The sequence below is a fragment of the Loxodonta africana genome, chromosome 8, assembly GCF_030014295.1.
Source record: "Loxodonta africana isolate mLoxAfr1 chromosome 8, mLoxAfr1.hap2, whole genome shotgun sequence".
NCBI lineage: Eukaryota > Metazoa > Chordata > Mammalia > Proboscidea > Elephantidae > Loxodonta > Loxodonta africana.
Genome location: NC_087349.1, coordinates 94,361,420 through 94,388,913, shown reverse-complemented (window position 1 = coordinate 94,388,913; position 27,494 = coordinate 94,361,420). Strand labels below are relative to the sequence as shown.

The window sequence follows — 27,494 nt, the reverse complement described above, 5'->3', positions numbered from 1 at the left end:
CTCCAGAACAGACCATATTTTAGGCTACAAAGCAAGCCTCAAGAAATTCAAAAACACTGAAATGATACAAAGCACCTTCCTTGATCATAACGTTATTAAACCAGAAATCAATAACAGGAAGAAGAAGGAAAAAAAATAAATACATGGAAACTGAATAACACTTAAATAACTTAATAACTATTGGGTAGTAGAAGAAATTAAAAACACTTCAAGACAATGTTTCACTGCTATTCATAAGGTTTTTGCTGGCCGATTTTTTTTCAGAAGTCGACCACCATGTCCTTCTTAGTCTGTCTTCGCCTGGAAGCTCCGCTGAAACCTGTCCACCACGGGTGATCCTGCTGGCATTTGAAACACTGGTGGCATAGCTTTCAGTATCACAGCAACACTCATGCAGCTACAGTACAAAAAAATGACAGGCGAGTGATGCCATTAGCCATTAGAGAGATGCAAATCAAAACTACAATGAGATACCATCTCACCCCTGCAAGAATGGCACTGATGAAAAAAACAACAAACACTGATGTGGTTGTGGGAAGATTAGAACTTTTATACACTGCTGGTGGGAATTTAAAATGGTGTAACCGCTATGGAAAATGATATGGCATTTCCCAGAGAAATAAGAGCAGTAACATGAATAGACATATGTACACCCATGTTCATTGCAGCATTATTCACAGTAGCAAAAAGATGGAAACAATCTAAGTGCCCATCAGTGGATGGATGAACAAACTGTAGTACGTACATATAACAGAATACTATGCAACTATAAAGAATAATGAAGACCCCACAAAATATAACATGGATGAATATGGAAGACATTATGCTGAGTGAAATATGTCAATCATAAAGGACAAATATTGTACAATACCACTTTTATAAAAAGTCAAGAATAGATTTCCATACAGAAAGCAAAATTCTTTGATTGTTACTAGGAAAGGGAGGAGGAAGGAGGGAGAATCACTTACTAGATAGTTGACACATATTAAATATGGTGAAGGGAAAGCAATACACAATATGAGGGAAATCAGTACAACGTGACCAAGGTAAATGAAGACACAGAGAGGTATACGAGAATAAAAGACAACTATGGTAAATGGTATACACACACAATTCTGTAACAACACTAACAGCAACCAAAAATTTGTGAGTAGTTGCATAGGTAGATACATCTGCTATATAGGTGTGGGAGGGCATATGGGAGTACACGAGAGGGCATATACAGGTATAGTTGTGGGCATTTGTATATACATATTTATATGTGCTGCATATATGGTCATATATATATATTAGAGTACATAGGGGGCACAGTTGTGAAAACTTCTTACACATACCCAAACACCTCATGGGACTGAATTACTGGGCTTGAAGGCTAGGGACCATAGTCCTGGGGGACATATAGGTCAACTGACATAACATAGTTCATAAAGATAATGTTCTACATTCTAGTTTGGTGAGCAGTATCTGGGGTCTTAAAAGCTTGAGAGCAGCCTTATAAGACACAACTACTGGTCTTTTCTCATCTACAGTGAAGGAGAGTGAAGGAAACCAAAGCTATTAGCCCACAGGACTAATGGCCCACACCACATCTTCTGGTCTAGCCTGAGACCAGAAGAACTACATAGTGCCTGGCCACCACTAACAACCACTTTGACCAGGGACACAACAGAAGGTCCTATTAGAAGGGGAGAAAAATGTAGAACAAAACTCAAATTCATAAAAAAGACCAGGCTTACTGGACTGATAGAGACAGGAGGAACCCCCAAGACTATCACCCTAAGACACCCTTTTAACCTGGAACTGAAGCACCTCCCAGAGGTCACCTCTCAGCCAAATGATAGACTGGCCTATAAAATAAACAATAACACCTGTGAGGAATGTGCTCCTTAGAACCACTAACTATACAAGAACAAAGAGGCAGCATTTTTCAAAAGCAAAGATGAGAAGGTAAGGAGGGGCAGGGAAACTGGAGGGACAGAAATGGGGGAAGGCGGGGTGGAAACGGGAAGAGTGCTGACACATTGCAGTCATAACAACCGATGTCATGGAACAAGCTGTGTATAAATTGTTGAATGGGAAATTAATTTGCTGTGCGAACCTTCACCTAAAACACAATAAAATGTTATGTCTATTTCACTACATGTCTGTCAACACTGTTTACTACCAAACCTGCCTAAATCAATATAAAGTGTATCTAATAGTTGTTTTCACTTGCATATATTCATCACTAGTAAGGCTTAAAATTTTCCAAGAAGTTAATGTTTTGTTTACTGATTTGAATTACAGGGATGTGAACGACAGGAGTCTGAGAATTAGTGGTGCCTCCCACTAATACACAGATCACACCACCCAATAGCAGCACAGTATACATTCTTCTCCAATGCACATGGGTCATTTTCCAGAATAGATCACATTTTAGGCCACAAAGCAAGCCTTAGCAGAATCTAAAACATAGAAATAATAAAAAGCATCTTCTCTGAGCATAATGCCACAAAAGTAGAAATCAATAACAGAAACAGCAAGGAAAAAAAATTAAATACATGGAAACTGAACAACACTTTGTTTAAAAACTACTGGGTAATAGAAGAAATCAAGGATGGAATAAAAAAATTACTAGAATCAAATGAGAATGAAAACATATCTTACCAAAACCTCTGGGACACAGCTTAAGCAGTGCTTAGAGGTTGATTTATAGCAATAAACACACACATCAAAAAAGACAGAAGGGCCAAAACCAAAACATTAACTCTACAGCTCGAACAGACAGAAAGAGAACAGCAAACATAGCCCTCAGGCACCAGAAGAAAGGAAATAATAAAGATTATAGAAGAAATAAATAGAGAATAGAAAAATAACTGAAAGAATCAACAAGACCAAAAGTTAGTTCTTTGAGAGGTCAACAAATTTGACAAACTGCTGGCCAAACTGATAAAAGAAAAACAGGAGAGGATGCAAATAATCCAAATAAGAAATGAGATGGGAGATATCACAACAGATCCAACTGATATAAAAAGGATCACAACAGAATATTATGAAAAATTATACTCCAAAAAATTTGAAAACCTAGAGGAAATGGAAAAATTTTTAGAAATACATTACCTACCTAAACTAACATAAACTGAGGTAGAAAAACTAAACAGACCCCTAACAAGACAAGAGATTGAAGAGGTAAAAAAAAAAAAAAACTCCAAACAAAAATAAGCCCTGGCCTGGATGGTTCACTGGAGAATTCTACCAAACATTCAGAGAAGAGCTCACACCAGTACTACCCAACTATTTCAGAACATAAAAAAGGAAGAAATGCTCATGAATTCTTTCTAGGAATCTAATATAGCCCTGACACCAAAGCCAGGCAAAGACACCACAGAAAAAGGAAACTACAGACCAATACCCCTCATGAACATAGATGTAAAAATTCTCATCAAAACTCTAGCCAAAAGAATTCAACAAAGTATCAAAAAAAAAAAAAATAATAATAACACATCAAGACAAAATGGGATTTGTACCAGGGATGCAGGGATGGTTCAACATTAGAAAATCAATCAACGTAATCTACCATATAAGTAAAACAAAAGAACCACATGATCTTATCAATTGACACAGAAAAGGCATTTGACAAAGTCCAACACGCATTCCTGATAAAAACTCTCAGCGATATAAGAATAGAATGGAAATTCCTCAACATAATAAAGGGAATTTATACAAAGCCAACAGCCAACATCATTCTAAATGGAGAGAGACTGAAAGCATTCCCCTTCAGAACAGGAGCCAGACAAGAATGCCTATATCACCACTCTTACTCAACATTGTATGGGAGGTCCTAGCCAGGGCAATAAGGCAAGAAAAATTAAGGGCATCAAAATTGGTAAAAAAGAGGAAAAACAATCCCTATTCACACATGATATGATCTTATACACAGAAAATCCCAAACAATCCACAAGAAAGCTACTGGAACTAATAGGAGATTTCAGCAAAGTGGCAGGATACAAGATTAACACACGAAAATCAGTAGGATTCCTCTACACCAACAAATAGAGCTTAGAAAAGGAAATCACATCTACCATTTACAAAAGCCCCTAAGAAGATAAAGTACTTAGGAATAAATCTAAGCAGAGATGTTAAAGACCTATACAAAGAAAATTACAAAATACTGCAAGAAATCAAAAGAGACATTCATAAGTGGAAAAACATACCATGTTCATGGATAGGAAGACTCAACATTGTGAAATGTCAGTTCTACCCAAAGCAATCTACAGATACAATGCAATCTCGATCCAAATTCCAACAGCATTCTTTAATGAGGTGGAGAAACAAATCACCAACTTTATATGGAAAGGGAAGAGGCCTCCAACAAGTAAAGCATTATTGAAGAAGAAGAACAAAGTGAGAGGCCTCACAGTAGTCAAAACAGCCTGGTACTGGTACAACAACAGACACATAGACCAATGCAACAGAATTGAGAATCCAGGTTTAAATCCATCCATAATCAGCTGATATTTGACAAAGGGCCAAAGTCCATTAAATGGGGAGAAGACAGCCTCTTTAACAAACGGTGCTGGCATAACTGCATGTCCATCTATTAAAAAATGGAACAGGACCCATACCTCATACCATGTACAAAAACTAACTAAAAATGGATCAAAGACTTAAATATAAAATCTAAAATGATAAAGACCATGGAAGAAAAAATAGGGACAATGCTAGGGGACTTAATACATGGCATAAACAGGACACAAACATAACTAACAATGCACAAACACCAGAAGACAAACTTGATAACTGGGAACTCCTAAAAATCAAACACTTATGCTCATCAAAAGACTTCACCAAAAAAGTAAAAAATTTCCATACTAGGAAAAAAAATTTTGACTACAACGTATCCAACAAGGGTCTAAGCTCTAAAATCCACAAGATACTGCAGCACCTCAACAACAAAAAGACAAATAATCCAATCAAAAAATGAGCCAAGAATATGAATGAACATTTCACCAAAGAAGACATTCAGGTGGCTAGCAGACACAGAGGAAATGCCTGCAATCTTTAGTCATTCAAGAAATGCAAATCAATACTACACTGAGATATCATGTCACCTGACAATACTGTCGCTAATCTGAAAACAGAAAATAACAAATGTTGGAAAGGTGCAGAGGGATTGGAACTCTTATGCACTGCTTGTGGAAATATAAAATGGTACAACCACTTTGGAAAATGATGTGGCACTTCCTTGAGAAGCTAGAAATAGAAATACTATACAATCTAGCAATCCCCCTCCTAGAAATATACCCCAGAAAAATAAAGGTGGTGACACAAATAGACATATGAACACCCATGTTCATTGCGGCGGTATTCACAATAGCAAAAAGATAAAACAACCTAAATCCCCATCAACAGATGAATAAATAAACATTATGGTACATACAGACAATGGGATACTGTGCAACAATAAAGAACAATGAAGAATCTGTGAAACATTTTACAACATGGATGAATCTGGAAGGCATCATGCTAAGTGAAATAAGTCAGTCACAGAAGCACAAATGTTGTATGAGACCACTATTATAAGAACTCAAGAAAAGGTTTATACACAGAAAAAAAAAAAAAAATTCTTTGAGGGTTACAAGGGTGGGGAGAGAGAGAAAGGGGAAATCACTAAATAGATAGAAGACAAGTGTCAACTTCGGTGAAGGGAGGGACAACACACAATATAGGGGAAATCAGCACAACTGGACCAAAGCAAAAGCATAGATGTTTCCTAAACATATCCAAACACTTTGAGGGACCAAGTAGCTGGGGCTGGGCCCTGGGGACCATAGTCTTAGAGGACATCTAGGTCAACTGGCATAACATAATTCATGAAGAAAATGTTCTACATCCCAGTTTGGTGAGTAGCATCTGGGCTCTTGAAAGCTTGCAAGTGGCCATCTAAGATATATCTATTGGTCCCATCCCACCTGGAGCAAAGGAGAATGAAGAAAATGAAAGGCAGAAGGAAAATACTAACAAAGGACTAAATGACCATGTGAAGCAGAGACTCCCCCAACTTGAGACAAGAAGAACTAGATTCTGCCTGGTTACCACCAACAACTGCTCTGACAGAGATCACAACATAGAGTCTTAGACAGAGCAGGAGAAAAATGTAGAACAAAATTCAAATTCACTTAAAAAGACTAGACTTACTGGTCTGACAAAGACTGAAGGAATCCCCAAGACTGTGGCCCCTGGACACTCTGCTAACCCAGAACTGAAGTCACTCCTAAAGCCCACTTTTCAGACATAGATCAGACAGACCTATAAAACAAAAAATAACACAAGTGGGCAACTCCTGTTCAAAAAGCAGGACAAGAAGACAGAAAAGGACAGGAACTAGACAAATGGACACAGGAAACCCAAGGTGGAAAGGGAGAACATGCTGTCATGCTGTGGTGATTGCAGCCAATGTCACAAAACAGTATGTGTATAAATTTTTGAATGAGAAATTAACTTGAGCTGTAAACGTTTACCTAAAGCACAATTTACAAAAAAAAAAAAAAAAATTCATTAGAAAGGCCTTGAAATATAAATTATATTCAATTCTGGTAATGTAGAATATTATACAATTAAATCAACACTATAACCAGTAAGAACACAGAGAAAGTGGCCATTATGAACATGAAACCAATTCTTTCATGTTTATCTCACTAGTTAAGATCAGGGGAATTACCAAAATATTTACTTTCTGCACTATGTTCCCATAAACAGTTATAATTACGATGATACTTTAACAATCATAAAGGCGGGCTTAATACTGACACCACACTTCCTCCTTTTGTTTGTCTTTTAAGAAGAGGTCATTAATAACACTAATGAGTAGCCATCTCAGTCATCACTCAATCAAGACAGGAGGCACAATGGCCCTTACATCAGATCTGACCTGTGACGCTAGAAGTCCGTGAGCCTTGTAAGTGAGCCTTGATAAGCGCCTCCACACAATAGGATTTCCTATTATAAACATCTGTTTTCTCACATGAACCATGTTGACCATGTTAAAAATAAGTTTCTCTTTCCATATCAGTTTGTAAAAGGAATAATCAATCAAAACGTAAGGCTGAAGGTTCAAGCCCTCTTTCCCCACGGATGTAAATTTCCATCTTAACTTTCCCAGGGGATTTTAAAGTTCAGTATCAGGGAAGGTAACTATTAAACCCTAAAGAACACAATAAAGCTTTTATTTTTCAAATAATACATAGTAGTATCTACTAAAGATATTAAATGTACTTTGAAAGAAAAGAAAAAGGATAATAAGGAACGTGCCAATATTCCTTCCAGCTCTAAGAGTCTACGTAATCAGGTCCCAAAGCCAGCACACTTTCTCTTCATTAATGATTCCTCTCATGTAAGGTGAAGACTTCATTTAGAACAGAAGTCTGAGACAGCCCATTTGGAAATATCAGTACTGCACCTCCTTTACTCTCTTGGAATCTGCTGAACTTCACATTAAAGAACCTCATCCCTCTGAGAAGTAGACTGTAAACTAGGACTGTGAGAAGCAGATCTACAGCAGAGTTGAAGAACGTCAAAGAGGAGTCAGTACGTTCCAATTCTGAGTGATTGTAACACCTAGACTAAGGATTCAAAGCGATTCCGAGGCCATGGGCAAGCTCATTAGGAAGCCTCCATGGTCATTACAATATCTACCAAGGCCACATGAAGGGGGAACAGTAACACTTGTGCCAGAATCTTGCTTCCCCTTTATATAGATGTATAAATGCCCCTAGAGAAGTTTCTTGTTCCTGGGAAAACTTCTGGTTATTGGATAGATGATTAGGCTTATCCTAAAAAAAAAAAAATTTTTTTTTTTTTTTTATCCTAAGCAACCAGAAATAAGGGTTACTAGTGCTAATACCATGGCATAACTTGATTCCAATACCCTACCCTACTTTCAGTCATTTGTTAAAATGTGCTGAGATGGTTAACTCAACTGACAAAACCTTTTTTTTTCCCCCTCTTAATGACTAACAGTGCTATCCAATAGAACTTTCTGTGATGATGGAAAAATTGTCTGTGCTGTCCAGTATGGTGAGGCTACTGAGGACTTAAAATGTGGCTAGTAAGACTGAGGGACTGAAATTTTAATTTAAAAGGCCGTAGGTGGCAAGTGGCTACCATACTGGACAGCACAGGACTAGAACATGTTTGCTTGCAATGTTGAAGTAAATTCACAAAGGAGGAGGTCTAAGTCCATTTCATTCACTGAGGTATGCTAAATGCCTAGAACACTGCCTGAAACATAGTAGGTGTTCAATAAATATTCACTGAATTTCAAATAAATGAATGGATAAAAGATTTACCCTATCAAGCCAATCCTGAGGTATATAGCATGTTGGAGAGAGATGTGTATAATACTGAAAATACCCCCTCAGACTCCAACCAGCAGCACAGCCCTCGTTTATCTTAGGAGAGATAGTATTTTCCACAGAACTTCCGGTAGACAAAGGGTCAATAAATTCTGCATTGACGATTCAAATACTCTGAAATATCCTCAGTCCCTAATCCGGGAGGTATGAAAATGATTAGTTTCAGAATTGCCCTATACTTTGACATAACTTATTTAGGGCAAAACTTCTAGATCATCATAGGGAGATGGCAGGGACAGCAACAGACTATCCAATCCACTGATGGAATTGAGTTTAAGAGCTCGTTTTGCAGACGCCCAATCGAACATTTAATATTTTTCTTAAAGGGAAAAGGGAGTATTCCTAAAGAGACACATTTGGCATACATTCAGCACCTTAAAAAAATCAATGTAACAGTCTACAATACCAGCATTTATTTATTCCAAAATAAAATGGAAAAGCATCACTAAAGAGGCAGATTAAAAAAAAAAAAAAAAAAGAAATTCTATTCCAAATGGAACGGTATTAAAAAAATACTGATACTATACTGTGAAGAACATTATTTCTCATTGGTAATAATAAATTCTATGTTAATAATAATCAGAATAGTATTTTAGAATAATAGTTCTAAATTAGTAATAAATTTTTCCTTTGTGAACCTGACATCATGAGGGAAATAATATTCCAGAGTTGCCAACTGCATCCAACCTGCCTTTGACACACTCCATCTAAACAACGACACAACAAACCATTATGCAGAGCTGTTCGTAAGGTAACAATACATCTCCTGAGCACTTTCTTATACTTCTCAATGCTTGTGGGGACATCTGACCTTGAGCTGAGAGTCTCCTCTGTAAATGTTGTCCACATGTTGAAAGTTCTCCCCCTCACACGTGTACTCTGCCATCCACATTCAACGAAACCGTTTAAATTACATTCAGATTTTTGTGGTATCATAATAACTTCAATATGGGATGTATTTTCAACATTCTGGTAAGAGACTCCTTTCTTCCCTGCTTCACCCTCCTTCCAAGTTATTTCAGGTTTGCATATTTCATTTTCACATCTCAGTGGGATACCCATCACATAACATTTATTTGTGAGGTCTAAAAGGCATAACGTGGGGGATTGTGAACTAGCATGTCAAAACCACATACTCTATGCATATGTCTAAAAGAATGAATAAGAATTCCTTTTTTCTTAAGACATATAAGCTGTCTCACCAGTATAAGTCCAAAGTGAATATCACAGCCTAATTAGAGAAGAAGCACACAACCAGCAGTATTAAAATGTCTTTTGTGATTCACTCTTCTCCAAGTCATATTTTTATCAAATGCCTTGTCTCATTAATGAGCGCAACAGACATATCAAGTATACACACCTTCTAATTTCCCAAAATGCAAAAGAGAAGTGAAAGAACTTCCCCCCTATATGTTTTGGGAGATACAACAGCACAGAATACAGAGGCAGGGTAGAAAAGGGCTCTGAGAAGATACAAAGTCCATTCACCTATATATATATTTCTATATAAGTGAATGGATTTGGTAAGAAGTCCATTTATATTTCTAGCCAAATAAGGCTGTTTTAAAAATTTTCTAGAGTAAGGGATACCACAATCTCTCTCGGGAAATAATTACTACATCTAAAAAAGGAAAAACGAAAAACAAATCCATTACTGTTGGGTTGATTCTGACTCACAGCGACCCTGTAGGACAGAGCAGAACTGCCCCATAGGGTTTCCAAGGACCACCTGGTGGATTCCAACCGCCAAACCTTTGGTCAGCAGCTGAGCTCTTAACCACTGTGCCACTAGGGCTCCAGTTCTTACATCTAAGAACCTTTACTTGCAGGACATTCTTCCTGTGAAGAAAGCTGGCTTCAGAGCCAGCTTCTTGAGCGTGAGACCTGTATAGTCACACAGGACTCTGCACTCGGTTTAACGCTTTGCTGTCACCATCTTGAAATTCTTAGTAATTTTATCTTTGAACTTGCGTTTTGTCAGTGAAGTCCAATGGGACAATGGACATGTGTGTGAGGAGATATGCACAATAGGCCTGTACTCTGTTCCTCACTACTTGCACGTGGCCCTGTGAGCTCAGCATTTCAGTGGTCCCATGATGAATGGGAGTTCAGTGAAACTCAAAGCAAGTACAAGGAAAGCATATTACATGTACCATTGAGTAGGTGGGGGTGCTGATAGCCCTAGGAGGCTTTCCATCAGAACCAGGACTTGCTTCAAACCCAGAAAGAAGGCAACGGATCAAAGAAAGAAAAGCGACTAAGGAAATCTAGTAGATTCTTTTTCATTTCTGTTACTTCTCTGTATTAGCTAATCACTTACACTGAATCGGATGACATGGAAGGAAAGGAAAGGTAGGGCAATCCCTAGTTCTTTTTCCTTTCAGTCTGCCTTACGAATCAGCAAGCCAAAGGTAGAGTATTAGTAGAATGTGCACACATACCAAGAAGTGAAATAAAAGCAATTAAGTTTTGTGCGGCCATTCTCACAGTTGTGGTAAGGCATTATGGATACAAATTCCACATATGAGTTAAATGCTTTTATAGTTACATTTAAAGCTGACACTACACAATATAAAGATTAATGGTAAAATTCAAGCCAATAATTAAAATTTTTTAACACCATGACAAGTCGAAAGAGAGGCCACAATGAAAAAAGCTTTATATTTTAGTATTTGTTTTAACAGCGCTTTTTTTCAGCTTTTTGTACAAGGAGGTCTTGCATTTTCATTTTGCACATAGCCCTGCAAATTATGCGGCTAGCTCTACCCTGCTTCCTCATACTTCAGATTACTGTATTTTTTGCAAATAACGTACCCACACATTTAATGTATGAAAATGATGAAATTAAGTAAAATAGGTATGGCATGGCACACTCATACATATAACCACACACGTCTCGTAACATTTCCAGAAGTGAATATCAGCTTCATTCACCTGCCCTCCCATATTACAGGTAAATCTTATCGTTCTGTTCATTTTCTTTCATTCGGTTTTATTTCATCTCATGTTTAGGTATATAAAAATAGCCTTAAAATGCTACTTTTGATCATAATTGTATAATAAAGGTATAAACTATGGTCAAGAAGTCATCGATCGAGCTTGGTAGTCCCCCAGTAATTACAAAATAAAGAATTGAAACTGTGTGTGTGTTTCTACTAATTTAAATTTATATTTATAGCATATTAGGCTCAACAGCTGAATGCTAAAACCTTATCAGATCATCTTAAGTAACACCATTAGATTATGTTAGGTCTGCTTATTTCATAGTTTAATTATGTCTTCTTAGTATCAATTGCAGTCAGCAACATGTAAAAAAAATTGACATAGCATGCTTACAAAAATAATGCTGCAGGAGGGAGGTTGACAAAAATGTATAAAGCATGTGTTATTTGTGAAAAAATATAGTACATCCACGGCATCTGTTCTGCTAAGTCATGGCTTGTTAGCCTTCACCCTTTTCTCCATTCATTCACCCAACAGATATTGACTACGCTACGGTCAGGCATTGTGCCAGGCATTGAGAATACAAAAATGAATAAGATATAGTCCCTGCCCTCAAGTACAGTCAGGGAGATGGACAAATAACCATGAAAAGGTAAGAACAACTACTTAGCAAGACTTTAGTGAGGACTATAGATACAGTGGAGCCCTGGTGGCATAGTGATTAAGAGTTCAGTTGCTAACTAAAAGGTCGGCAGTTTGAATCCTCCAGCTGCTCCTTAGAAACCCAATGAGGTAGTTCTACAGTATCACATAGGGTCACTATGAGTTGGATTCCACACAACAGGAACACAACATAAATACAATACATAAATGTACAAACCACTATCAGTATTCATTGCTAACCTTCAGCACTCTCATTCAATTATCTCAGTCAATTCTTATTACGATTTATTGAGTAGGTTCTATTATTATCTCCACCTTACAGCTTAGGGGAATCCCTGGGTGGTGCACTCAGCTGCTAACTGAAAGGTTGGAGGTTCAAGTCCACCTGAGGCACTTCAGAAGAAAGGCCTGGCAATCTACTTCCCAATAATCAGTCATTAAAAACTCTATGAAATACAGTTCTACTCGGACACAAATGGGGTCACCATGAATCAAAAATCAACTCAACAGCAACCGGTTACAGTGAAGGAAGCAGAGATTTAGAACAATTAAACTTGATCAGAGTGACTTTGCCATTAATTGGTGGAACAAGGAACGGAATCCAATCCAGTCTTCTGATTACCAAATCTGAGTTCAAAGGTGAAAACTATCATGCTCATTCTTTATTTCAATTATTATAGTTAACTGTCTACATTTCTAGAGTTATAATTTTATTTTACCAATCTCCTTATATCATTTGCCACTAAAAAAAGAAAATGTGTATGCTACTTTTTCTAATTTATTTATGAAATAAAATATAGTTTAATTTTTTAAAAATTATCTGCCCATCCTTTGATCTAACTCTAGAAAATTAGATTCAGCTGACAAAGTTTGTGATTTTCAAAATTATGTTCATGACTCTGTTCATTAAAATACAATGTAGTGGTTAAAACACGTGCTTTGGAGGCAGACAAATCTGGGTTTAAATCCTGGCTCTACTGCTTACCAGTTCTAAGAGTTTCAGACACAATAACTGCAACGACGGACTCAAACATACCAATGATGATGAAGATGGTACAGGACTGGCAACGTTTAGTTCTGTTATACGTTGAGATTGCCATGAGTCAGTCAACTTGACAGCAACTAAAAACAACAACTTAACTCTCAAAGCCTAAATCTTCCCATATGTAATTGCGGATGAAAACAGTACCTTAACTACATTATAGGGGGATATATAAGATTAGAGATAATCCTGTGAAACAAAACAGCACCTGGTATATTGTAAGCACTCCAAAAGTTTCAGCTTAAGCACTATTATTTTTAGTACCATGTTCTCATATCTAGGTTTACAAGTGGATCTGAAATGATTTTTCAGGTCTCCCCCAGAAAAAATAGGTTCAAGGATCTTTAATTCTCAAGAGGTGTATTTTTTCATTGTAAATAAAGGTATGCAAAAAGTCCCTCCAAAAAGTACCTAGTGGTCTCATGCAGACATCTAGGGTTCAAGGGACCTGAAATGTTTATCTAAATAATTCCTCACCGAAAACTCCAAGTACTACCCTCGTTTTTTACCTTTTTGTTCTAAACTGCCTATTCTAGGATTGAGGGCAAGAGAGTTTATAAATAAAAAACCATATAAATGTAAAGGAATATCACTGTTATTTAGCAAGGCTATCTCAGTTCTCTCTAACTCATGAACTGACATTAAATTTAAGAACGTTGAGCAAATAAAAATGGTGAAATTGTTTTCTCTGGTGGAAAAGGAAAGGATTAGCTAATCTGAAGGTTTACTGCCATCACTCAAACCATCAAATGACTATTTCCCTGGCTTCTTGGTGATTGAAGAGCACATAAAGAAACAGACTGAACACCACATAGAAAAATGGACTATGTGCATATTTTTAAAATAGCTCTAGAAAAAAAGGCCTTAATTTGACATTTTTATTATGGTTTAAAGAAAAGGAGAACAGCATTTTTTTAAAAAAACCAGGCCTTCGTTTGGTACCTTACAAAACATGATAACCATGTGATATCTTCATAAAACCAAAATTCTTTAAATAATGCTGGCTGTTACCACTTAAGGTTTGTGGGGCCTTACCAATTCCTGAGTGTCCTGCTGCAGCGGCAGAAATGCCGCCTCCAGAATAGTGACCTGGTCAGCACTAAGCTTCTGCCACAGGCTGATCAGCAGAATCACCAAATGGGTGGCACTTTTCAGTCTGGTGAATGACTGGAACAGATTGTCTTGGTTTTCCTCTATGGCATCTGCTAGAGCTATTACCTGCAAGAATTACAAACCTCGGTTAGGGACAATTTCACAATTCTTGAGCCCTCAACAAATTATGTTTGGCACATTCTAGTTTTTCTTTAAAACAACTTGATGAACTTTGTCTTCCACAAACACAAGCTATGTTGAGTAATAAAAGAGTTATCATTCATCTGCTCACTTCCTTCTTTAAAAAAAAAAAAAAAACTGCCCAAAGTAATTCCAAATCCATATGGCCAGGAGATGAAAATAGCCACGAATCAGCTTAGTGGGGACATTGTTCAGTGTCTGCTTCACCATCGACTGACCTTCTACGATATATGGTAATATAAGTAATAACCCCTAATAAAGTTCTCACAGTCTATGCCATGTAGCTCTATCAATTAAAAAATTCTTATCAAAGTTACTATATTTGTCTTATAATTTAAAATAATAACTTTACCCTTTTCAAAAAATAACTGTCTTCCTTGGACATTAGTCTTTATATGTTACATAATATCGGGGTATTCACTAGTTCTTTATTATATCCAAAAGTTAGAGAATGTTCAAACATATGATCAGTTAATAATGTCATTTTTAACACAAACGTCAGGGATCTGAAGGAAAAAAAGTTCAGGGTGTATTAACTTTACAATGCCAAATCTATTTGAGATAAAATTGGCAGGAGTGAGTAAAATTGGCCTTTTTTTTTCCCCCATCGTTTTGAATAATCCTGTGGAAAAAGAATTAAAGCAACAATTGGAAGTAATACCCAAGACTGCCCACTGGTGTTTTATTTTATTTTAATGTCTTGGTGAAGTCTGTGCTCATTAAAAGTAATGAACTGACTGCTCCAGAGGCTCAAGGCGTCTGGACAGTCCCCAGAAAAGAATAGCAAAAGGCAGGGCAACATCGTGATCTCCTTTCTACAAGTTCTCACCAGCTTGAGGGACTAAGCTCAGATGAGCTTCAGAAATCTGGTGCAGATGGTCCATTTGGTGATATTTCATGGCCTACTGATACTAGCCCAAAGGGCTTATTCAAAAATCATCATTTAAATGAGCAGAGTCTATGGATGTGTGGTGTTCCAAATTCCAGGTGGGAAGAAAGTTAGTAGGGGACACTCCTCAGGATGGGAGACACTGGAAAAAAAGATGTAAGTTAGGGAAAGAAAAAGCAACTGAAGTTCATCTCCTGAAAAATGCTGGGGCAGACCAGGCTTCTTTGCCACTTGGCTGAGGTCTTGTAGGGGCTGTAAAAGACAATCACAGTTCACATCCAGATCTCCATGGATCCATGGGAATTTGGACCAAGGCCAGAATTACAATAAAATGCATTGCTTACTATGTGTCTAGCACCATGCTACCTTCTATTTCAGTTCAATAGAAGTACATAATATCTCTCACGAGGATCTTATAATTTGTTGGAAAGAAAACACACATATACAACCAATTAGTGGAAAAAGCATTACTATAATAACGTCCTAATTGTGCAGAACAGAAAGTAAGTGTGAAAGAAGTTAGCAAAGGCACGGATTACTATGGGCCAGAGTTAATATCCCTAAGGCCTCTTCTACTAAAATGAGACTTGGAATTCATCCCTTCCCCATTTCATAAAGCGGCCCCCACAAAGAGATAAAGAGAGGCCACATTCCTTTAACCAAAACACCTGGAATCATCTACTTCCCCTACCCTCACCATGATTACAATTGACTCCTGTTAAAGTCTTAGTTTATACTCTTTTTCTTCCTGTGAATGTTACCAATTAAGCCTTGTCGTGAAGGCCATCATATTATGACACAGATGCTTATCATCAAGAAGTCCGAATCAGGCAAAGACCAAAATTATAAACACCTACTGGGTGCCAGGTATCTGTAAGAATTTTTGGGAAGTATTGCAGGGAACTCCATGGTGTCTAAGATCTAATCTCTGCCTGCAAAGAGATTAAAATGCAGACAGGAAAATAAGTCAAGGAGGCAAATGTTGGCAATACAATGTAAGCCATATAACTATAAATCCAGTGCCATTAACATGATGATTATTACATTAATAGTAATTTCTCCAAATAGCTAAGCATAGACTGTGTGTCCAGCACCATGTTCTGTCCATACAGTTATCAGTGCTTTCAATCCCCACAGCTCCTCGGTGACTGAGATAACTGAAATAACTTAGGCACTATCCCTACTTTACAGATGAGGACCTTGAGGCTCAACAAAAGTGACTTCCCCAGTACTGCACACAGGACATGTGAACTGGGCAATCACACAAGAACCCACACTCAGAAAGGCCCTGCATTTGGTTGAATGCCCTCCTGTATTGAAATCCTTAGTAATTTTATCTTTGAATTTGTATTTCGGAAGTGAAATCTGATGGGACAATAGAGCACACACATAATCAGAGGAGATACATGCATTAACTCATACGAGTTAAATGTTCTTAAACTGTTAAGCGTGGGACTACTAGCCGAAAGCTGGTGGTTCAAACACACCCCCAGATACCTCAGAAACCAGGCCTGGCAATTTGCTTCTGAAAGCTCATAGCATTTCTACTCTGCACACACGGGGTTGCCATACGTCAGAATCAACTTGACTGCAACTAACAACAACATACTTGTATTTAAAACTGGCATTGCATGATATAAAGATTAACGGTAAAATTCATGCTAAATAATATAAAATTTTAATTTTTTTTACTTGGAATGACATGAAATGACCAATAAAAAACACCAGGAGAACTTGCAAAAGAGAGATGCTGAAGAAAGGAAGAAAATTATAGTTTAGTACAATTAACAGCACTTTCTTGTTCTTCTTTTAACAAGGGGCCTCACATTTTTGTTGTGCATTGGGTCCTACATATTATGTAGCAGGCCCTGACCATATACCTAGTAAATGACTCCAAACCTGCATGAGATCTTAAGCACCTTGCAGGTACAGGGATGAGTGTAACCACTACTAGCTTAAAAATGAAGTGTGGAGGGCCTTAGGAAAGAAAAAGTGGGAAAAGAAGCAGTGGTGTGCTAGAGCTGGCTTAGTCAGCTCCAATCAGCTTGAGAGAGCCAATTTTTAGGAATTTTGCAAGCCAATTGTTAAACACAGCCATTTCTAAAAATCAAATTGTATAAAGTTATAATTAAATAAGTTATATTAAAGACAATGGTAACAAATACTTAAAACTCATTGCTTCCTCATTGTCTTTGGGCTCTTGAAGTTGTATCTATTGTATCTGCATGTTGGCAACACTTTGTAATGGAGGGCTACTGCCCATCTCTTCTCAATTCTGCATTCAGTGACCTCGCATTGGTAGGCTGAAATTGGCCATAGTGGAAGTACTTACAACATGGAAATCAAATGATACAAAGCCAGGCTTCTCCTCCACCTCTACAGAACCAGTTGTTAAACATTTACCAGCACACCTCTGAGAAGAGGCACCTGCAATCTGTACTAAGACTAGATATTGGGTACCCAAAACCAAACCCAGTGCCGTCGAGTTGATTCCGGCTCATAGCGACCCTATAGGACAGAGTAGAACTGCCCCATAGAGTTTCCAAGGAGCACCTGGTGGATTCGAACTGCCGACCTCTTGGTTAGCAGCTGTAGCACTTAACCACTACGCCACCAGGGTTTCCAGATATTGGGTAGGGGGCTTTAAAAGTGGAGAAAACATAGAATTGCCATATGCTGAAATTCCACTCCTGGGTATATATCCAAAAGAATTGAAAGCAGGGACTCTAACAGATACTTGTACACCAACGTTCATGGCAGCATTATTTATAATAGCCAAAAGGTAGAAACAACTCAAGTGTCCATCAACAGATAACTGAACAAAATGTGGTATATAGGTACAATGGAATATTATTCCACCATAAAAAGACATAACGTTCTAATACATGCTACAACATGAATGAGCCTTGAAAACAGTATGGTACAGGAAATAAGCCAGACACAGGAGGACAAATATTATATAATCCCATTTATACGAAATATACAGAATAGACAAATTCATGGAGACAGAAAATGGATCTTAAAAGTAAACTGGTGGTTATCATGGGCTAAGAGGAGGGGGGAATGGGAAGTTATTGCTTAATAATTCTAGAGTTTGTGTTTGGAGGTGATAAAAAGTTTTAGAAACATAATGGTAATGGTTCCACAACACTGTGAGTGAGATTAATGTCACTGCATTTTTTTTTTTATTATACTTAGAAATGGTTGAAATGGCAAATCTTATGTATATTTTACCACCAAAATAAAACAGTGAAGGAAATAACTTGAGCAAATATACTAAAGCAGAAAAGTTGAGGTTGGTTGTTCAGGGAAAAGCAAATATTCCAGTTGAGGAACAGCATTTGATAAGGTAAGCTGGGCCGATGTTGTAGAGGAACCGTAATGGCAGGGTAAAGATCACACACTTAATTCTGTAGGCACTGGGGAGCCACTGAGTATTCTGAGCTTGGGAGTTTCCTGATGGAAGTGGCACTCAAGGCAGCTATCTGAGCACATAAACATTTGCGACACTTGCTGGGGCTTAAGTGAGCTTTTTATGCATGTTCTTCACTATCAAAGGAAACTTCTCACTAAGTGTAACAGCACGTCAATTCATGACCCCATCCAACTTGCTAAACACAGCTGTGGTGGAAAAATGACTTCTCAGTTAGACAGCAGCACAAGCCACAAGATCTTTCCTGAGCAAGGCCCAAAATATATCAATCCAGGAGATGCATCATCCCTCTAAGTTTCAGTCTTACTGTATATCTCTCTCTGCCATTGTGGAAAGAGTCCACTATCCCCAAATGGTCACAGAAATTGGAAAGAAATGGGATAAACAATTCCTGATGTAAATTACCTCCAAGGAAAATCTTCCTGACCTACTGGCCAGCGTGAAATACTAACCAGATCTCCATGTTCTCAATTTAGTTTTACATGTAACAGCCAAGTTTACACTGTTCTCCAAGAGCGCCAAATGAATTTAACAGAATTAACATACTAAAAAGAGCTGGAAAACCTAGACCTATCAAGATTCAGATCTGTTTGACTGAGGCCTAGATGATCCTGCAGCTCACCTGGAGTGGAGAAATGAGGCCAACCAGCTGCTAGAACTTATTTGAGGAAGGGGGATGGTTCAGTGCTCATTGCTGGCTGGGCAAGATGTGTGTTCCCTGGTGTTCACACAACTACACAAAGGGAGAGGTTTAGGAAACAATAAATGCTAACGATTTCAAGCACAATGTGTTGATGGCCTTTGTTTTGCTTTTTCAAATTGAAGGTTTCCAAATAAAATGGAGACCCCAAAGGACATTTCTCTGTCCAACTGCCATATCAGTTGATGCCAAAGTAATGAGGCAGAGACCCAGGGAGCTGCTTGCAGGAAAATGCTCATCTCATAAAGTGTAAAATTAATCTCAAATACTTCCAGCTGCCAAGATAGGCTCTAAAATTGGTTACAGAAAAGCGGCGGCAGCAGCAGCAACAACAACAGAGTAGACATGAATCATGCTATGTGAACACGGAAATGTCCAATTTCTTCACCTAAACTTACTGTTGAATCTGCCTCCAAATCTCACTGTGTGACGCATGGAACATCACAACATCGCTGTTTAACTATTATTTACACAGGCCCAACTGTGGACCTGGCACTATGCTCAGTGCTGTTACGCTCAGATTATCATTTGGTCCTCATGACAACTGTGTAAGATAGGAATCTCTGTGCCCTTCTGCCCCCACTGCCTAAGGAGGAAATAAGAGCTTAGAGAAGTCCAAGCACACTGCCCATGGCCATGAACTAGGGCAGCAGTACGCCGGAATTCCAACCCTGTCTTCTGATTCCCCTTTCTTCTACACTGGCCCACAGAATAATCCAGTGGATTTTTATCTTCACAATCAAAAAAAGATAATAAGGAACAACACAACTAATGTATTCTATCCAGCAGAGGCATATATGCTTTAGTTTTCTGACTGCTGGGGCTTTTAACATGAGTTTAACTTGAGCTGAAATTTCCAGGTAGATCTCTGCCCAAAGTTACAGTATAAAAATTAGTTCATAATTTGTAAAGGATGGAAAGTTAACATAGTAAGTTCTTTCTCTTAACAAAGAATTTTATTAGGTTCCGTATGCTAAATTATAGACTTTAGAAAATAGCTATTTCCTAGGCCTGCTCCTTCAGTGAAGTTATTTTTAAAATAGGGATAATTGATTTATTTTCTATAACTATCAGATTAGAATGTTTTCAGTGGTCTGAGCAAGTTGATGTTCTATAATGACAATTGTCAACATTTATTAAGGGTTTCTAGAAGCCTGTACTAACCTCTTTACATGAGTTATTTCATTTAATTCTCAAAACAATTCTATGAAGTAGAGACTATTATTGTTCCCATTTTAAAAATACAACGGAATTACAGAAAGGGTCAAATAGTAAGTCGTAGAGCCAGAATACAAACTCAAGTAATCTGACCTAAGAAATGTCACCATGAAACACTGCCGGCATTAATTTTCTGCCTCCACCTCAGTTTCATTACAGGCAATACGTGGAACAAATTCTATCAGAAGCTTCCCAACCGGAGGTTCCGCTTTACTGACCTTCCAATACCCTATACGAATTAAGATAGGTTTATTTTAATAGAAGGCCGGTATGAATGAACGAGTTAAGAAAATGGAGTTCTAATGATATGGATGAGTTTATTTATCCCCTAAGGCAGAATGCAATAGGCTGTGCTGGAACAGCCAAGGAGATAGGGCTCCTAATTCTGGCTTTGCTATCAAGCAGCTTTCTGACTGTGTTCAATTTATTTCCTCTTTTCTGGGCTCTAGTTTCATCACCTTTAAAATGTAGGGGGTGGGAAATACGATCTCTAGCATCCAACATAGTTGAGTGTCTGAATCAAAAACTTTTAAATTACTTTTTGATGATTTGTCATCTTGAACTACCTATGCCAATTTAGTTTTATTCACATGCATGCTTTTATTGTTGTTAGGTGCCTTCAAGTCAGTTCCAACTCAAAGTGACCCTATGTACAACAGAACGAAACACTGGCTGGTCCTGCATGTCCTCACAATCATTGCTATGCTTGAGCCCATTGTTGCATCCACTGTGTCAATCCATCTTCTCCAGGGCCGTCCTCTTTTTTGCTGACCCTCTACTTTACCAAGCATGATGTCCTTCTCCAGGGACTGGTCACTCCTGATAACACGTTCAAAGTACATGAGATGAAGCCTCGCCATCCTCGCTTCTAAGGAGCATTCTGGTTGTACTTCTTTCAAGACAGATGTGTTTGTTCTTCTGGCAGTTCAGGGCATATTCAATATTCTTCACCAATACCATAATTCAAAGGCATCAATTCTTCTTTGTTCTTCCTTACTCATTATCCAGCTTTCGCCTGTATATACATAAATGCTAGGTATCTCATTTAATTTAATCTGTCCATTGACTTAGAGTTTTCATCTTTAAAACAACAGTAACAATATTCTTCTTTGGCTAATTAATAGGGTTATAAGAATTAAATGAGAGAAGGAAAAAGATGGACACTGAAAAGTGTTGCCAAGGATGAGGAGCAACTGGAACCCTTACACATTGCTACTGAGAATGTAAAATGGTACAGTTGCTTTGGAAAACAGTCTGGCAGTTCCTCAAATTTAAACATAAAGTTACCATATAACCCAGTAATTCCTTTCCTAGGTATATGCCCAAAAGAAATGGAAACATAAGTCTACATAAAAACTTAAACATGAATATTTATAGCAGCATTATTCATATTAGCTAAAAAAGTAGAAATGACTCAAATGCCCAACAATATCCATATAATGGAATATTATTCAGCCATGAAAAGAAATGAAGTACATATACGTGCTACAACATGGATAAACCTTGAAAACATTACGCTAAACAAAAGAAGTCAGTCACAAAATATCACGTATTACATGACTCCATTAAATGAAATGTCCAGAGCCAACAAATCCATAAACACAGTAAATAACAGATTAGTGTTTTCTTAGGGCTGGGGATGAGTGGCAGATGGAAATAAAGAGGAGTGACAGTTAATGAGCACAGGATTTCTTTTGAGATGAAAATATTCAAAATTAGATTGTGGTGATCATCGTACAACACTGTGAATAGACCAAAAAATGCTGAATGCACACTCTAAATGGGTGAATGGTATAGTATGTAAATTATCTCAAAAAAAAAAAAAACTATTAAAAAACTAAGAGAGATCTTTTGAGAGGCAGGGCCAAGATGGCGGAGTAGTCAGACACTTCCTGTGGTCCCTCTTACAACAAAGACCTGAAAAAAAAACAAGTGAATCGATTATATATGAACACCTAGGAGCCCTGAACATCAAAGGCAAAGCTGAGGAATAGGACTGAGCAGCAGGGGAAGGAAGAGATGTTTCAGAAGCAGCAAGGAGTCGCCAGACCTGGCACAGCAGGAACCAGCACCCTGCAGGCCGGATCAGCTGGCAGTAGAGGTGAGGCAAGTAGTGGTGCTCAGGATGCGTTTTCCACATCAGGAGAGATGGAGAGTCTACTCAAGCCTCCAGGATCAGTGAAAAGTGGAGCTCAATTGGCAAAATATAAGTACTTGGGTCTAACCTACCAAGTGGATCAAAAAACACCCCTTTGGGAAAAATCTCTCTCCGATTTACCTGCCCCCTTCCTGCTCTGCATCGGGACCCAAGACAGCTTCAGAGATTGCTGCAATTCCTGGGCTGGAAGTAGGACCTGTCACATGCCCTGAGCCAATCTCCCGGCTTTGGAGAGGAAACAAATTAACAAACAGGAAAAATATCTGCCAGCTCCCCTAAGCTAGGAACTCAGGGCAGGCACAGCTCCCTTGCCTAGGCACAGACATACAGTGCCATGGATTTTGAATGCTTCCACCCCTGCATACACGTGTGTGGACCCATTTCAGCAGCATAGGCCGTCATTAACACAGTACAACAAGGTATATACCTGAAGGCTAACTTCAACTATTTCAGTTATATGGTGGAATGACAGGTTTGTGACATTTGGCACTGCTCTGCCTATTAAGCAGGATATTCACCTACCGACATCAGGGGCTTGAGGACTACCGGCTCCACTCACACTGCCTAGCCACCTGTGACAGGGGCCCAGGAATAAGTGATGACTCCCAGTCCTTACAGCCAACTGCACTGGGTGCCCATAGTCTGGCTGCAAAACTCACCCACCTATGCCCTCAGGGGAACAGGGACACACTTTCCTCTCAGACACTCAGGGGCAGCTGTCAACCCCCTGCCTTGCTCAGCACTTGACCCCTACTAAAGCCAGATACCTGTGCCTACTCCAATCACACCTGCCCATCTAGGACTGTAGGTGAGGGCCTGCACCACACACTTCGTGACTGACTACCTGGACAAAACATCTGAGCTAAATCCACACAAGAAAAGTAAATGGACTCCTGGGCTCCTATACCTAGTAACAGATATAACCACCTGGTGACTTCAAAAGTGCCAATAATCACACTAGCTCCCAGGAGCAACCCATTTGGGCATATCAAAACAAGAAGCTAAAACACAGTAACAAACATAAAATAAATATAATAACTTATTGATGGTTCAGAGACAACAGTCAATAATAAATCATGTAAAGAGGTAGACCATGATGGCTTCAGCAAGCTCCCAAAACAAAGATTCAAGAAATCTTCCAACAGAAGAGAACTTCCTGGGATTGACAGAGTTAGAATACAAGATTAATATACAGAACTCTTCAAGAGATAAGGAAGGACATCAGGCAAAATGCAGAACAAGCCAAGGAACACAGAGACAAAGCAACAGGGGAACTTAAAAAGATTATAGAAAAGCATAATGACAAATTTAACAGGCTGCAAGAATCCATACAGAGTCAGCAAACAGAAATCCAGAAGATTAACAATAAAATCTCAGAATTAGATAACTAAATAGAAAGTCAGGGGAGCAGAACTGAGGTAACTGAAGTCAGAATTAGTGAGATAAAGCACTTGACACCAACTTCTTTGAGGAAAAATCAGATAAGAATTTTGTGGGGCTCTATCAAGTGCAAAAACCTTAAAGTGATTGGAGCACCAGAACAGGGATGGATAACAGAAAATACAGACAGAATTTGTTGAAGACTTATTCCCTGATAGGCGAGGTCAGCAGAGCTGAACTAAACCAAAAGCAAAGAAGTTTCCTGAATAAACTGAATGCTTCAAAGGCCAGCGTAGCGGGGGGGTTGGGGACCATGGTTTCAGGGGACATCTAAGTCAATTGGCATAATAAAATCTTAAAGACAACATTCTGCATCCCACTTTGGAGAGAGGCATCTGGGGTCTTAAACACCAGCAAGCAGCCATCTAAGATGCATCAATTGGTCTAAATCCACCTGGATCAAAGGAGAATGAAGAACACCAAGGACACAAGGTAATTTACAGAAAAGTCCACATAAACCAGAGACTACATCAGCCTGAAACCAGAAGAACTATATGGTGCCCGGCTACAACCAATGAGTGCCCTGACAGGAAATGCAACAGAGAACCCCTGAGGGACCACAAGGGCAGTGGGTTGCAGGCCCCAAATTCTCATAAAAGATCAGACTTAATGGTCTGACTGAGGCTAGAAGGACCCCGGTGGTCACAGCCCCCAGACCTTCTGTTGGCCCAGGACAGGAAGCATTCCTGAAGCCAACTCTTCAGACAGGGATTGGACTGGACAATGGATTGGAGAGGGATGCTGGTGAGGAGTGAGCTTCTTGGATCAGGTGGACACTTGAGACTATGTTGGCATCTCCTGCCTGGAGGGGAGATGAGAGGGTAGAGGGGGTTAGAAGCTGGTGAAATGGACACGAAAAGAGAGAGTGGAGGGAGGGAGTGGGCTGTCTCACTAGGGGGAGAGCAATTGGGAGTATGTAGCAAGGTGTATATAAGTTTTTGTGTGAGAGACTGACTTGATTGGTAAACTTTCACTTAAAGCACAATAAAAATTAAAAAAAAAAAAAATCTTCCCCGATATCATGAAAGATAAGAAGGTATCTATCCAAGATGCTCATGGAGCCCCACACAAAGTAGATCCTAAAAGAAAATCTCCAAGACGTATTATAACCAAACTAACCAAAACAAAAGATAAGGAGAGAATTTTAAGAGAGGCTAGGGATAAACAAAAAGTCATCTACAAAGGTGAGTCAATAAGACTAAGCTCAGACTACTCAGCAGAAACCATGAAGGCAAGAAGCCAATCGGATGACATATACAAATCCTTGAAAGAAAAAAACTGCCAGTCAAGAATTATGTATCCAGCAAAACTGTCTCTCAAACATGATGGCAAAATTAGGGCATTACCAGATAAACAGAAACTTAGGGAATTTGCAAAAACCAAACCAAAATTACAGGAAATACTAAAGGGAGTCCTCTGGTTAGAAAATCAGTAACATTGGATAACAACCCAAGCCAAGAACACAGAACAGAGCAACCAGATAGCAACCCAGATAGGGAAGTCACAAAAATAAAACAAAGCTAAAACACTGAAAATAGAAAAAACAGATATGTCAATATGTAAAAGACGACAATGTTAAAACAAAAAAGAAGAACTAAAAAACGTAGTCATAGATCTTTCATATGGAGTGGAAGTCAAGGTGATATAAAGAAATAAAAGATTGGATTACACTTAGAAAAATAAGGGTAAATATTAAGGTAACCTCAAAGGAAACTAACAATCCCAAACATCAAAATAAAAAACAAGAAAAACATAAAGATTCAGCAAATACAAAAGCAACAACAATGAAAAAGAGGGAAAGACAATATATAAAGAAAAATGACTTAGCACAGAAAATTAAGTGGAAAAAAGAAACTGTCAACAACATAAAAAAAGACATCAAAATGAAGCACTAAACTCATACCTATCAATAATTACACTGAATGTAGATGGACTAAAGAAACAGAGAGTGGCAGAATGGAAAGCAAAAAACACAATCCATCTATATGCTGCCTACAAGAGACACACCTTAGACTTAAAGACACAAACAAACAAAAACTCAAAAGATAGAAAAAAAAAAATATCAAGCAAACAATAATCAAAATAAAGCAGGAGTGGCAACATTAATCTCTAACAAAAGAGACTTTAAAGTAAAATCCACCTCAAAGGATAAGGAAGGACAACATATAATGATTAAAGGGTTAATACTTCAGGAGGACATAACCATAATAAATATTTACACACCCAATGACAGGGCTCCAAAATAACAAAAACAAACTCTAACGGCATTGAAAAGAGAGACAGACAGCTTCACAATCATAGCAGGAGACTTCAACACACCACTTTTGGTAAGGGACATTACATCCAGAAAGAAGCTCAAAAAAGACATGGAAGATCTAAATGCCACAATCAACCAACTTGACCTCATAGGCATATACAAAATACTCCACCCAACAGCAGCCAAGTATACTTTTTTTTCCAATGCACACGGAACATTCTCTAGAACAGGCCCCATATTAGGCTATAAAGCAAGTCTTAACAGAATCCAAAGCATCAAAATATTACAAAGCATCTCTTTTGACCATAAAACCAAAGAAGTCAAAATCAATAACAGAAAAAGCAAGTAAAAAAAAAAATCAAACACATGGAAACAGAACAACACCTTGCTCAAAACCTACTGGGTTATAGATTAAGGATGGAATAAAGAAATTCCCAGAAACAAATGAGAATGAAAACACATCCTACCAGAGCCTTTGGGACACAGCAAAAGCAATGCTCAGAGGTCATTTTACAGCAGTAAAAAAAAAACAAAATCAAAATATTAACCCTACAATTCAAACAAATAGAGAGCAGCAAAAGAAGCCCTCAGGCACCAGAAGAAAGCAAATAATAAAAATCAGAGGAATATTAAATGAAACAGAGAATAGGAAAACAATTGAAAGAGTTAACAAGACCAAAAGCTGGTGCTTTGAAAAGATCAACAAAATCAATAAATCACTGGCCAAACTGACAAATGAAAAACAGGAGAGGAAGTAAACAACCTGAATAAGAAGTGAGTTGGGTGATATCACACAGACCCAACTGAAATTAAAAGAATTATAGTAGAATACTATGAAAAACTGTACTCTAACAAATTTGAAAACCTAGAAGAAATGGATGAATTTCTAGAAACCCACTACCTACCTAAACTAACATAAACAGAGGTAGAACAATTAAATAAACCCATAACAAAAGAAGAGATTGAAAAGGTAATTAAAAAACTCCCAACAAAAAAAAAAAAGCCCTGGCCCCGACAGCTTCACTGGAGAATTCTACCAAACTTTCAGAGAAGAGTTAACAACAC

The 27,494-nt window shown here is 38.2% G+C and overlaps 1 protein-coding gene across 6 annotated transcripts in view; it reads right to left on the bottom strand.

The window, feature by feature from the left end:
• Positions 1-27,494, bottom strand: part of BBS9 (Bardet-Biedl syndrome 9) — a 504,171-nt gene that overhangs the window by 94,360 nt on the left and 382,317 nt on the right. For 5 of the 6 annotated variants that reach the window (XM_003406966.4, XM_023544300.2, XM_023544301.2 and 2 more), the window contains one exon: positions 14,077-14,259. In XM_003406966.4, coding sequence (XP_003407014.1) covers positions 14,077-14,259 — 183 coding nt within the window. Of the gene's footprint in view, positions 1-193; positions 398-14,076; positions 14,260-27,494 lie in introns of those variants that run through there. The other variant, XM_064290128.1, reaches the window with a different exon arrangement.